Here is a 13,378-nt window from a genome sequence, read left to right on the forward strand (position 1 = left end):
AAGCTAATGAGCAAGATAGGTATCATGTGGCTATGTACAAATTTATCACCGCTGATGCACTCTGGGCAACGAGCAAACGATACTTACGGTTGTGGGTCACGTGATCGCGTATGGTTCCTGACGTGTTTGCTAGCTGCGCGCTGGGTCAAACACCGCTAATGCTCTCATCTTCAGTTTTAATACCTGTCAGGAATCCAACACCAAGAAAAGTCTGTCCGCAGCGTAACAGAGGTGTTGCAAAAGAACCCCGAGTCCGTAGACGTCTGCTGCAGGCGTAAAGATATGCTCTGGAATCACCTCCAACATTTGCGGCTCCACCGTCCGGCGATGCAGATTTTGGACGCCAGACTGCACCGGGCAACCCAGGTCGCCAATTATTACGGGATCACCATAGAAGAAATTTCTGGCAGGAGATTGCGGTGTGTCAGCACTAGGGAGAGGAGATATGCAATACCGTCGACGGTGTGGGGAATCCACTTGCAGATGTTGGCGATGAACCTGTGCATGATGGAGGCCACAAAGAAGTTGTAGGGGTATCTGAAGAAGGCTTTGAATTTGTCGTCTGTAGTCCTCTCTGGCAGCTGCACCATGCACGGCGAGCCTAGACACTTCAACAAGATCTGGATCTCTTTTCGAGTCCGCGGCTGCTTGGAACAGTGGGATGTGATGTCGAAATCGATGAGATGAAGTGTCACAAAGTAAGGCGTCATCTCAATTGGCTCGACGACGTCTGAACCGTAGGGTTCTGATTTAGAAACAATGAGGGTGCGAATCTTCTTCCAACAGGCTGCAGGTCTACTGCAGGTTCGGGATATCGATGAAGGATGTGATTACTGACTAGTAGTTGAGTTAGAGCAACGGGGACTCGGTCGGTGAGCGCATTTGTCCATGAGCGTGGCGATGCCCGTACTATGACACGTACACAACAAACGATCAGATCTTGCACTCCTCTTGCGCGAGCAATATCCTCGTTTATCTGGTGTAGCTGATCAAGCTGCCCTTGTTTATTCCTCAAAGCTCGTTCCTGCATGTTGCGACTAAGTAATCAGGCCATCTTGGGCAGCGGCCTTCACGGGGGCGTGAAAGGTTATCTTGGACTCACTAATCATTTTCTGACCCCGCATACACTTCTGCGTATACGGCCTGAATCATAGGAAACACGTCTTGGGTGATGGCACAGGCCATCCCGATGACTACTAAAGGCCGAGGGCAGGGGATTTGGAATACCCCGAAGCTCTAATAGTGAGAGCACGCCTAAAGACCGACTGTAGATCCTTCATGTAACATGTGGAGGTAGCGAGCATCACTGGAATGCCTAGCTATCTACATATCGATTCTGTGGGTCTAATCTACTTCGTTCAAACGTCCGCTCAGTGAAGTGAGAAGAATCCAAATCTTGTCACTAAATGAGATATCGAAGCCGCTCTAAGTCGGTTTATACACCAAGTAGGGGCGATCTGCAAGTCTGAGTGAAGTTCGGAGGTCACAAGCCCGAGGCACACGATGCCTCGTGTGGAGTTCATGTAGGATCTTCTCGAGTCTCGGCGCAGCCTGATCCTACCGTGTGTCTATGACCAGGCATAATAACCTGCGGTTCGAAAGATTATTTGCAGGGCGCTCTTCCCTTCGTGCTTATCGCGTAGCTTTCCCTTCAAGTATCCGATTCCACCTACCACATACATTCGTATAGACAGTGGCCAACATGCTGAAAGAAGGCTATAGCAACATACCCACACCTGGGCCATACATGGTATTCAACGCGAAGAGCGGGACCGTTCTCGACCTCTCAGGAGCAGATCGCCAGAGCGTAATAGGCTATCCAGCACACTGGCGAAACAACCAACAAGTATGTATTTTCTATACTTCTCTAAGGCTGAGTATAATCGTACCATCAGTGGGAGTTCATACCGAGCGGGAACGGTTATGCCATTCGATCCACCTGGCCTTCTGACAAGTACGATTGCGGGCTGTACTTGACCGTACGGGCAGTCCAGGACGAGGAACCTATCATTGCCACCCCGTTTCCGATGAGCTGGGACGTGCGTACAGTCGACGAGGGCTCTATTCAGTGAGCGCCAACACGATCGCACGCCGGCCTACGAATTTCTTATAGGCGATTTGCAGGATTTACTGGCCAAACACTGGATTCGTCTTCGATTTGGCAGGTCGGGGAAGCGCCGCTCCTAGCACGAAGGCAAGTATCGGCGCAGGTGTTATCAGCTAAGCTCCTCAATTTATAATCTATTCACCAGGTTCAACTCAAGGAAGTTAAGCCGCGAGAGCCTTGCCAAATCTGGAGACTCGTTCGCCAAGAGGGGAAGTCAAACTACTCACAGAATCAATCCAAGCCCTCAATTACCGAGACCGTCACGGAGACCAAAGACGATCATCGCATTACTACCGTCCGGACGACGACGACGACAATCACCACTGTCATGGAACCAATGGCACGTGCTGCATGATACTAGAAATAGCCGTTTGCGATGGTCAACAGAGATGTGAAGTGCATACAATACCATTCGAGGCGTGTGCGGGAACTGTCGAGTAGAGATTCAGTGTAGCTTGGGTGACAAGGTTGGGCGGAGAGATGACGGCGCCGTGCGCAAGGCTGAAATTAGGGGTCCCTCCTAAGGCGTGATAAGTATCTAGTCACAGCGATCGAGGATGTGTGGAAGCGACTGACCGACGGTGAAGATAACAAGATCAACGCCCCTGTCGACGCCGGCTGCTTGTGCAGTTTGCCATGCGCGCCGGACGTCGTCGACTACAAGAGCATCGCCTTTCACGAGATGAGCCTTGCCAGAGGCGACGTATTTCCTCGTATTTCTGGATTGTCGAGTCTTGATTAAAAACAGGAGGGGAACGGAGGAGAAACGTGACAGTTGCTCCTTTCTCTAAAGTAGGTTGCACAAGTTCCTAGAACGAATACTAGATTACATTCACTTGAGGCCAATCACGAATCTGCATCAGAGAGATACAGAAGCGCTCGCGCAAAGTCTGCAAGGTACTACAAACAATGCCAAATACGCCAATGGCATGCGCTCACCACAATCGTGGGACCGAATGGTCCAATTGAAGATCTTGATGAGTATAACAGATCTCACTGGTGCTCTTGGGCTGCATAGTCCGAGTTCCGGTATTTGTTCCGCTACCAAAAGTTGGTATGCTCAAGGAGAGTGGAACACGAAAATATGATTATGTACTACTAGTGAGCAGATGCATTTTGTGTGTTCGCCATCTCTGAGTCAGAGCCTGCGTTCCCCACTACTCGACTGTCTTACAATTTGCACAACTCCCCCACAGGCCCTTCCAACGACCCTTCCAATCATATAAAATGGCGACCAACCTGCTTGCAGTACGTTACGCGGGAGTTGCCATATCGAGGTCTGAGCGCGACGCGTCCGCGTTGTGTATACTTAGATCGCGACGACGCGTTTCGGAGATAAAATCGCTTACGTAACTCCGAAATCGCGTCTTATTAACGTTCGGACCCTCCAAATTGACAGACTAGGCCTATGTCTCCAGCAGCGGCGTCGCTTTACATGCTCTAGATCTGGACCACGATGAAGGAACAAGTATGCTGACGATACTATGTACGAGGCCGTCACCTGGCATACCGCTCCAAGAACGCCGGCCGTGTATCAGACTGATCCTGACGCCCACATGTCCTATCCTGGCCAGCCTACCCATACACTCGCACGTTCATTCGCTTTGAGAGGGGATTTCACTGCCTACCAGCGACTTGATAGAAACACTCCCATGCGGGGAAGAGTAGCAGCCTTCATGGCGGTAGACCACCTCTGTCGCCTATGAGCGCAAGGACAGCCCTCGGGAACTCTCCTGCAGGACTTTCCCTTACGCGTTTCCCTCAACAAGAAAACTTCTGTAAACTCTCCCAGGCTCGTATTCAATCTACAACGTATCCTGTTGACAAATTACGCACAAGGACAAACAGAGGCTCAGGCCTCGATAGCAGATGACAACAAGGTGATTTGAGTTCGAAAGCTAACAGACAGAGCTAACAGACAGAGAACACAACATCAAAGACAAGACTTACACCGCTACTACTCAGATGTCTTCTCAGTTCCACGTACTGCAATCCTTCTGGAACGAGCTTGCTCCAACAAGTCCCTCACAAGCTGCACCTCATCGAGGACCTGCTTCCCAATCGGTCGTCTGGTGGTGATTTGGACCAACGTGTTCTTGTCGACCAAGTACACGGTCTGCTGAAGTAAGTTGGCCTTCTCCAGGTTCTCTGTGACGTTCTTCTGCGTCTGGGCCTTATATTTGTCGCGCGCACTCTCCCAGCGGCTCTCTCCCTCCCCCTCCCACTCTTCATCGTCCTCGTCGCCCAGTATGTCATCAACGAGGTTGTTGATGTGCTGCAATGATTTGGACCGCACGATGTAGGTGGGAATCTTGAAGCGCGCACAGTTGCGCAAGATCGCGATGTCCGTTGCCGTGAAACGGGTGTCGATCAGCACGATGATTGCGTCGAAGACATACAGACCCTGGTCATTGAAGTATGTCCAGTCGGGCACTTCAAGTGTCCCAGCTCCAGGGACGTCATACCACACGAAGAAGTCTTCGTTCGGGTCGGGGTAGCGCGTGATGCCACGCATCGTTTCGACCACGCCTGTCGGGGCTACGAACGGGCTCTTTGAGCCATTACGCAGCCCGCGGAAAGCGTTGATCAGCGACGATTTGCCTGCACCTGCAACTCCCGTGACCGCGAAGTGGTAGAGCCCCTCCTGATACTGCAGACGCCGCTTTGTTTCCTCCAACTGCTCGCGCGTCGGCAAGATGATAGGCTGTATGCCATCCTTCAGCTGACGTTCCGCACGCTCGAGCGCGGCCTGTAGCACTGCGGCCTTCCTGTCGGCAGTGGATTGCGCTGATCTCAGCCTCTCTATCTCCTCCTCCGAGCGACGCAAGCGTTCTTCGATCTCCTGTAACGTTGGGTTTGCGCCTGTGTCTCCAGCGCCGGCACCGTTCCGGGCAGCCTGCATCTGATTCAAGATTGCCTGGACAGCACCAGAGACGAGAGTAGGGCCTACGCCACTCAAGAATGAAGTAAATGGTGATGGTGGCGGTGGTTTGGACTGTAGACCTCCCATTATGTTATGAAGGTATAGTATTGAGGCTGCGAGTGAGACTAGTCTTGGTTGCAGACGCGAATGGCGTCTTCGACGACAGAGGAGTTGAGGAGAAAGGACGATTGTAGCCGATTGGGTGTGTGCGAAAGTCACGGCCAATGAGATGGTGGTTACAAGGGAGAATGCAGGAGAGCGGGAGACGGAGCTGGGTCTTCTACCGACGTCGTGCAGAACGCAGGGACACAGACAGAAACACCCCGCTCGTCCCTCATATGTCCTCCGATATGAGGCGTGAGACCCTGATCCCTCTGTCCAGGAATGCTTATGGTCCGGCCATACAGACATGCTGCTAGCATGGTACTCGGTCGTGGCCTCTTCATGGTGTGCATTCCCGCTGTCAGTATATCCGAGGAAGTTCCGTGGTTGGGGCCTGGTAAGCTTCTTCGATGTACCAATCGGTATTTCCAATTAGAATCGGTGCAGACCGCCGCCCACAAAGCAAATTTATGAGTGTCATGATGTTAACGAGGAACACTGGTTGTTCAGGGCCATCCGGTACTGAGACCTTTGTTAAGCGTGTTCTGTCTGTGTCTGTCCAGCGGATTTTGGTCGGTGGGGAGTTTCATCAGGTGCGGGAGGCTCTCACGGTGAATGCACACTCCGGATGCCAATTAGATAAAAGAAGCCGTCAGTGTATTGGTCCAAAATCAAGTATCACCCCTTCGGAACATCGCAGACCAAGACCGCGTGCACATTCGACGGAGAGGTGCCAGTACTGCGAACAGTTCTTGAATTGATATCACATAATATATATAGCTACGAGCGCAAGGATGTTGCCGTGATCCTCACCGTTAGACTGGCAAATCAAGAGTGATATACTCCATGGTCTTGCCTCGTTGTCACGAGGAGATGATACACTTCAGAGCTAAATCTTTCATTGAGAGACGGACTGTGGCCCAGCAGTCCGAAGATTACGGTTGGTCACCAAATGCTCACGACGCGAGGAAGCCTCGTGTAGCTTATATTATTGATCTCCGTTCGCGGAGAAGCATGATAGGGATGCTGTCGAAAAACCTGTCCGGAAACTTTCATAAAGCCTAGGCTGGCCAGGTCCTCAGCAAATCCACCGCGGATCAGATTTAATGAAATCAGGTCCAACAATATCACGCAGTGCACGTTGGGAGGTGAGGACTCTGGGGAGCGATAGTGAAATATTCACAGGGACACATCATACCTACGACAAAACAGCTATGTCTGTGCTGGCTTCATCTTGCACTGTCTATGAGTCATGTGGAATTGATTTCGGAGCGCTGAGTGATTCATCGGAAATAAACATGATCGTAAAGTGCGGTGAATGCACTAGACGGCGGTTCAGATTAGTACGATCAAAAATCTCAGCACCCACTACGCACCAGAACGCGGACCCATCAGAGCACATAATCAATCCTCCACATCTCCACCGTCATCACAACTCCCACACCCCGCTTCATCGTCTTCATTCGTCCGCCTCTTGCGCTTGCTTCTGGACTTCTCCCCGACCGCCCTCTTCTTCCCTTTGGCATCTCGCGCAGCCGCGGCCACCTTGACCACGGCCGCGATCTCCTGCCGGGCTGCCTCGTGGGTCTTCTCGTTCCCTGGCGTCGTCGCAAGCCGATTGAGGACCTCTACCTCTTTGCGCCACACGTCCATCCCGCCAGTGGCGCCGAGTCCGCCGCCTGCGCCCGGCGTGTCGAAGGCGGGGGTCTCGAGGATGAGCGGGAGGTCTCTCGTGCGCGGGTCAGCGAGGACGTGTGCGAAGGCGGCAAGCCCGAGTTCGCCTCTGCGAATACGCAACGGGAGCGATCAGCAGGGCATGATGGTGGTGGCGAGAAGACTCACAGCCCGATGTTCTCGTGCCTGTCCTTCTTGCTGCCTAGGGCGCCCTTGCTATCGTTGAGATGCATTCCGCGCAGATACTTGATTCCGACTTCCCGTTCGAATTCGACCACTGAGAGAGCAATAGGTCAGGATGGCTTGAACGCGATATTGAAGCCGAGCGGCTGCGTACTCGTAGCACTTATAACAGAGAATGTCACTTAGCGAGTAGACGAGACGTTGACACCGACTCACTTCCAGCCCTCCTTCGTTCTGATTTCGTATCCCTGAGAATGTTTCATTTTCTTTGCATCTTCCCATATAAGACCGAACGACGTACCGCTGCGAACATATGGCCTATAAAATGGGGAGATTCAGTGTGATCCCTTAGATAGGTTGGCGTGATGCGACTGACATGTGTCAAGGCAGACACCGACTCTGGTTTTGTCGTCGACCTGCTCAATGATTTTGCCGAGATCTGAGAAACGAGACCCTACTATGTTTCCGGAGCCTGCCTTCGTAGACCACTCGCTCAGTATTCGAGGAAGGAACGTATGTGGAGAACAAACCATGTTCTCAAGCACGATCACTGCGTTCTGAGTCTCCTTGTGTGCTCTATTGATGCATTCAGCGATCAGCGATATGGATTCGTCCATAGTTGCTTGTCCAACAGTCGAGCCAGGACTGCCATGCGGAGCGGTTCGTGAACATGAGGGAGCAGCGGTGGAAAAGCGCTCGTACTGGAAATTGTATAGACGCAAGCCAAGCTCCTCACAGCGCTTCAGATCATCCAGGAAACACTGATAGGACTTCTCCCTTTTATCGCTGAGAAAGCACGCAGCTAGTCCGTCATGTCGCCCAAAAGAGAGCAGAACAGAACATTATGCGCACCTGTCGGGATTGCCCAAATTGACGAGGTAACTTCCGTGAGGCAGAATATGTGACGGTGAATATCCAAATGTCTTCATACGGGATTTGAATGAAGATACCGAGTGCTCTGTGAAAGCGGAAGAGGTCCATTTGCGTTGTGACTTGACAAAAAGGGCAAACGCGTTTGCTCTGAGCTCGGTTTGCAGTCAACCAAAATGCTCGCAGGTGTGAAGATACATCGGCAGATACTCACCCGACCTTCGCGGCATTTATTATGGTGTTTTCAACGCCGCCTGCTGCCGAGACGTGTGGGCCGATCTTCCACTGACTTTTCGCCCTCGAGCTAAAGTCAATGGGAACAGGCCCAACCGTTTCTGTCTTGTGATGTGCAGGCTTCCTGGGAGCTTTGGAGGGGACCGCTCTATACTTTGCTTTATGGTTCTGGGTGTTAGAGATCAGTTTTGCACGAGTATTCCTCTCTACACGAGCGCGTTTTGCCGGTCTTGCATCCATAAGAGGAATCTCTCTCTGGTCAGACAAATCCTCGTCGTGCACCTGCGTAGGAGCAGCGGTGGCTCCTGGGCCGCTCGCTGGAGCAAAAGTGGATGCGGTATGGATGAAGCGAGCACTGCGACGGAGGACGACGCCAGACATGACATACACGTTCTAGCCAAGGAATAGCAAGTTCAATGAGCGTACAGACACTTTGCTGAGTGGGCACTTGGTTCAGGCCTCCGCAGGTAACTGCTGGTTCAAGCTTGTGGCTTGCAGGACGCGCTGCCGCCACGCGATCACGTGGAGTCGGGTCGGGTGCATGTCCCAATATGGAAGGTGGCGTAGTTGGATGCGAGGTGGGGCAGGCTGCTTCATCCACGACGAGCGGTGGCGTCGGCCGTGCCGGCCGTCCCATACGATGATGTCAGGCCCTGCTCTTCACATATATAAACCTCTCTCGCTTTCTTCTTTTCAACCCACGACACCACTTCTTCGACCACCCACCTATTTTAATTGACCGTTCACATTTTAACATCCGCCATGAGCCATCTTGTACCGCCTCAGGAAGAGAAGGTTACAACCTCTACAAATACATGGCAAGGAAAGCTCCCCGTTGATCACGAAATACCTCCTCAGTATCAGTCGAACGCGTCCGGTGCCAACTTGGATTCCAGCTTTCTTGTCCCTCCCCAAGAAGAGAAGCGAGCAGATACTTCTGGCAAAGGTATGATAAATAGCGTGCTTTTCATTCACGGCACCTCTGACAAAAGTCGGATACAGCACCCCTTGACAAGGGTACAATTCCACGCTCCTTCACTGCGAATGTTCATATAGCTGACGCACAACTTGGGGATCAGGTGTCGACCGTCTCGAGAAGGAATTTGAGTCCCGTTCTGTGCGCAACGATACGGACGACAGGGCCCGCGACAGGCAGATAGCCAGCTCTGTTCTTTCTGGTGCGGCCGGCGTCACGGGCGAGGATGTTGGCGTCGCGGAGAACCAGCGACTGGTATAAACGGGGTGAACGTTATGACTTAGCGTTTCCACCTTAAGAGGGTACCAACTGTACTATAGCATAGAGTGTGTATTTGTATCGCTACTGGCCTCAACATGCATACGAGCAGCCCTGTTTGATGATGACGCCATGTCAGGCGAAGGGTGCCACGATCTTCATTAAGACCGATAGCGGTTCAGTTTCGAGGCATATATCACCGCGTATCCGGATTTTCTCGTCCCTCTCGTCACATTGCCGTGATGAAGCGTGACCCTAAGGCATAATGAGGACGACACTAATAGCTATGAGCCCGCGACTTTTGGAATCAAACGTGGGATGATCACTACGGCTCAAGATCTCACCAACCAAACTATAGCATGGGTTCTGCACAACCCGCCTACGGAGAGCGAAGAATCATACTGGGAGCATATCGAGATCGGCTGCGTGGGATTCACTGCCAATCAACAATTGGTGCAAGTCTGACATTGAGTCATGGCCCTTGGTGTACAGCCTAACGCCCGCCCACGACGAATCACATCCCGCAAAATACACCATGCACCGGCATCTACAAACAGGTTTTGTGTGGTGATGTGGGTCCCATCACCCTAACCACAAGAAGATCAAGATTACCGCATGGTTCTCCGATTATCGTGGGATGCAGCTTGAATCCGGGCACTCACCCGGGTGTCCGTTCAGAAGCGGGAGAGAGCCACCGAGCAGACGCCCTTCTAGACTCATATAAGAATTGGGGCAGAATTGGGCGGTCCTTTTCTTAGGCTCGAGGTCCCTCGCTGCAGCTTATCGATCCTATAATCCCAAAGTAAGCGCATAAATGATAAATGATGCGTCTATCCCACTAAGCTCGCAAATCTTGTAGGCACCGTCCAATGACCTCCACAAACGAGAATGTGAATTCAGATGGTATGCATCCGATCACGTGATGTCGGTCACGCTGATGTGGCACCTTCTGCAGGGATGCGCCACACCTGGGACGAGGCGGCGTTCTTCTCCATGATTAATGCCCACCGCGACGCACCAGTCGATGCTTGGCAGAAATACCGCCTGTGGAGGGAGTCCTGCGGTATTAAATTCTCCCTCGACACAGTCGAAGTGTGGTACGGCGACGCACCGTACTATGTCCGCATAGTGGATTAGCCAGGGTCGCTTTCTGGGGGAATTCTGCGCTTAAAGTATGACCTTCCACAGTATGATGCCCACGTTCTTGTGCATGGGGACGATGTGCGCACGATCGAGGCGTTACCGGTTCCACCAGAAGAGCCCTACGACCCTGACGCTGTCGACCCCATCGACGACGATGCGAAGAAGCTCTTCTCGATGCTGCCACTCGTTCAATTTGACGACACTAAGCACTTCGCTAAACCAGCGCGTACTCTGAAGGAGATTGAGATCCTGTTGAAGTGTCAGGGCTCGCCATACATCGTACAGCTCTTGGGCAGGACGCTGGACGACAAGCTCGTCTTCCCGAAATACCGCTATGACCTCTTCATGGCGTCTATCATACACATATCTGTTGTCGATATACGCAAATGGATGATCGACATCGTCGACGGCATCACATACCTCCACTCGCTTGCTTTAACGTATCGTGATCTCCTACCACGCAACTTCCTCTACGGCAAGTCGATAGTCATATGCGATTTAGAGTGCAACCTGGCGTCCAGAATTTGCGCAGCTCCAGAGCTGCATACATTCGAGGGAATTCCGGAGAGCGCTTTCACGCCAGCCACTGACGTCTACGGAATCGGAGTGCTGTTGCAGCACCTCTGCCCTTACATCGACTGGCTGGTCCCGCCGCCATTCGACAAGATATACGAGGCGTGCACGCAGAGGCGTCCTGAAGACAGACCTACCTTGGCGCAGATTCGTGCATGGCTTGAGGAAGTCTAGTAGTCGATTTTGGGAACGCGATTGACTAAAGTTTTGCTCCCAACATTTGATGTCTACGATAACTGTATTTCATACAAATTTATTGAGCCTAAGTATGGGCATTCATGTAGCCTCTGCAGCGTAAGACCCGCCTTGCACCCTCCAATCCCTCGAAGGAATGCCCGCAGACTACTAACGTTCTCATAGCACAATGGGGGTGTCTTCTTTGGTCTGCTGGAAATGTTCATCGACGCTGACGACCTCGCGCTCTTCACCACTAGGCATAATACGTTCACGCGAAGCGGAACTGAAGACGAGGGACCACACCGGTTGTCCTGAGGAGCCGAGGCTGGCTACCAAGGACTGATTTACTTCACATTTCGTCGAAGATGGCACGGGCCAGCGTTGACGTTCTCAGCGATCTGGATGATGGTTGAGTCCTCGACGAGAATATCGGACTTGTAGCATTATGGCTTGTCCGCCCCAGCAGTGAATGTTGCAATGGTCCCGCCCTTGAGAAGGTAGGATTTATTGGAAAGGTCTGTTCGTTTTGCTCTGTTGGCGGCATGCGGCGGCTGGGTGATTGAAAAATGTCAATAATCGCTGGAAGTTGGTGCGATTCACGCCAGAGCAGTTGGTTGTCGCACGACAGCCGCATGATTTCACGATGCTGTAGTGGTACACATACTAGACTAAAGTCACCAGGAGACCGACTGGCTGATGTCCTCGCCATGCAGTTGAGCCCACCCCCCTTGCATCTAGGATGCTTGAACACGGTGTGATTGACCACTATACATGTACTCTTGGCATTGCTTCATGAATGTATGCATCATATCGGAGTTTCTGGTGTTTCAGCAATCTCGTGCAGACTGTTCGATTGTTCGAGTAAGTGCAAGATCAAGCGATAGCCGAGGTGGAATAGAGCGCGCGATCACACTCGATCGCCCACACCATGACTTTCTCGGCCAATCACCCATGTTCGCGGCCGCCTTCTGGCGCAGACTCGTCCCTCGTTCCTTTGCCCCCATCGTCTCCCTGAGTGTCCTCAACATGGCGAACGACACCGTTAACGACAGCGCCGTCACCCTGCGCCGCCATCCGAAATACTGGCTCGACGACGGCTCGCTCGTGGTGCGCACGCAGAACGACCTCTTCAAAGTCCATCGCACGCTGCTACATCGCCACTCCTCTGTCCTATCCTCGCTTTCGAGCGACCAGTCACAAGATGGGGGTGAGAGCCGGTCGATCGACGGTTGCCCGGTGGTGCATGTCCCCGACGATCTAGACGTCAGCAGTGCCGACTTCGAGGCGCTCTTGGAGCATCTGTACCACGACTTGTGAGTGCTAGCGATGGGCCGTCCCGGATAGGATGCCAAGTCGTACTGATCGTCCTCGAGCCCATTAGACCCCGAGGCACCGTTCGCACGAGTTGCTTCTGTCCTGCGTGCATCTTCGAGCCGGCAGCTCGACTTCCCTGCGATCCACCAGCTTGCACGGCAGAGACTAGAGAGTCTGTTCCCTACAGGACCTCAACCTGCATTTGACATCGAAAATCCCGACGACGCCCTGACCCTGGCCGTCGACTATCATGTATATTCGGTATGTGCTCCGCATGCCCTCGAATTGCCTCTACTGAAAGCATTTGACTCGCGATAGATCCAGAAAGCGTTGTTCTACACGCTAGCCACACACGCGAACCTCGACCACGACGAGCCCGAGGAGTACGCACTTCTCGGGACATCCGCCCAAGGCGCTCCCACAAACGCCAACCCCTTGTCCCGCTTCAACCTCTCACCCACGCTCACGACTCGCTGCCAGGTGCTCCTAGACGACCTCATCGCACACTTCACGCCGATCCTGTTCACCGTTGCGACCGCAGGGCACATGGCGTGCACGGACGTGTTCGCAGAGAAGTGGATGCCGCTCGTGATCACGCCCGCGCTTGCGAACAACGGGCTCTGCCGTCCGCTCGAGACGCTGCAGACGATCATGGATCTCGACTGGGCGGCGGAGGGGCTGTGCGAGGAGTGCGTGCGGGAGAAGAGGGCGGAATGGAGAGACGAGCAGCGGACAGTGTGGGAACGGATGGACGGATGGCTGGGGCTTGAGGGGAAGGTCTAAGAGATCGTTGCAAGGTGAGCACTAGAAGCAGATACTAAATGTGTAATAGGCATCGATGCGC

General features: G+C 52.8%; 6 protein-coding genes across 6 annotated transcripts; 3 read left to right on the top strand and 3 right to left on the bottom strand.

Annotated features, from left to right (window-relative positions):
• Nucleotides 1–377: 377 nt before the first annotated feature.
• On the bottom strand, nucleotides 378–1,185 carry POSPLADRAFT_1044979 (hypothetical protein; the record flags this gene model as incomplete). The annotated part of the gene is made up of 2 exons (XM_024478649.1): nucleotides 378–798; nucleotides 1,103–1,185. 2 exons carry the CDS (start codon nucleotides 1,183–1,185, stop codon nucleotides 378–380), a joined length of 504 nt encoding a protein of 167 aa, XP_024342458.1.
• Nucleotides 1,186–1,708: 523 nt separating this feature from the next.
• On the top strand, nucleotides 1,709–1,937 carry POSPLADRAFT_1110380 (carbohydrate-binding module family 13 protein; the record flags this gene model as incomplete). The annotated part of the gene is made up of 2 exons (XM_024483361.1): nucleotides 1,709–1,846; nucleotides 1,896–1,937. Coding segments are annotated over 2 exons (180 nt in total), but the record flags the coding sequence as incomplete, so codon positions are not given.
• A 2,127-nt stretch (nucleotides 1,938–4,064) lies between these two features.
• On the bottom strand, nucleotides 4,065–5,117 carry POSPLADRAFT_1135019 (hypothetical protein; the record flags this gene model as incomplete). The annotated part of the gene is made up of 1 exon (XM_024484535.1): nucleotides 4,065–5,117. One exon carries the CDS (start codon nucleotides 5,115–5,117, stop codon nucleotides 4,065–4,067), a length of 1,053 nt encoding a protein of 350 aa, XP_024342460.1.
• Nucleotides 5,118–6,536: 1,419 nt separating this feature from the next.
• POSPLADRAFT_1135177 (hypothetical protein) lies at nucleotides 6,537–8,474 on the bottom strand (the record flags this gene model as incomplete). The annotated part of the gene is made up of 4 exons (XM_024484554.1): nucleotides 6,537–6,915; nucleotides 6,975–7,051; nucleotides 7,842–7,947; nucleotides 8,074–8,474. 4 exons carry the CDS (start codon nucleotides 8,472–8,474, stop codon nucleotides 6,537–6,539), a joined length of 963 nt encoding a protein of 320 aa, XP_024342461.1.
• A 381-nt stretch (nucleotides 8,475–8,855) lies between these two features.
• On the top strand, nucleotides 8,856–11,217 carry POSPLADRAFT_1069492 (hypothetical protein; the record flags this gene model as incomplete). Its single annotated transcript, XM_024482352.1, has 6 exons — nucleotides 8,856–9,039; nucleotides 9,173–9,324; nucleotides 10,086–10,129; nucleotides 10,187–10,230; nucleotides 10,283–10,446; nucleotides 10,516–11,217. 6 exons carry the CDS (start codon nucleotides 8,856–8,858, stop codon nucleotides 11,215–11,217), a joined length of 1,290 nt encoding a protein of 429 aa, XP_024342462.1.
• Nucleotides 11,218–12,171: 954 nt separating this feature from the next.
• POSPLADRAFT_1032334 (hypothetical protein) lies at nucleotides 12,172–13,317 on the top strand (the record flags this gene model as incomplete). The annotated part of the gene is made up of 3 exons (XM_024476845.1): nucleotides 12,172–12,533; nucleotides 12,594–12,795; nucleotides 12,853–13,317. 3 exons carry the CDS (start codon nucleotides 12,172–12,174, stop codon nucleotides 13,315–13,317), a joined length of 1,029 nt encoding a protein of 342 aa, XP_024342463.1.
• Nucleotides 13,318–13,378: the final 61 nt, after the last annotated feature.

This window comes from Postia placenta (assembly GCF_002117355.1).
Source record: "Postia placenta MAD-698-R-SB12 unplaced genomic scaffold POSPLAscaffold_3, whole genome shotgun sequence".
NCBI lineage: Eukaryota > Fungi > Basidiomycota > Agaricomycetes > Polyporales > Adustoporiaceae > Rhodonia > Rhodonia placenta.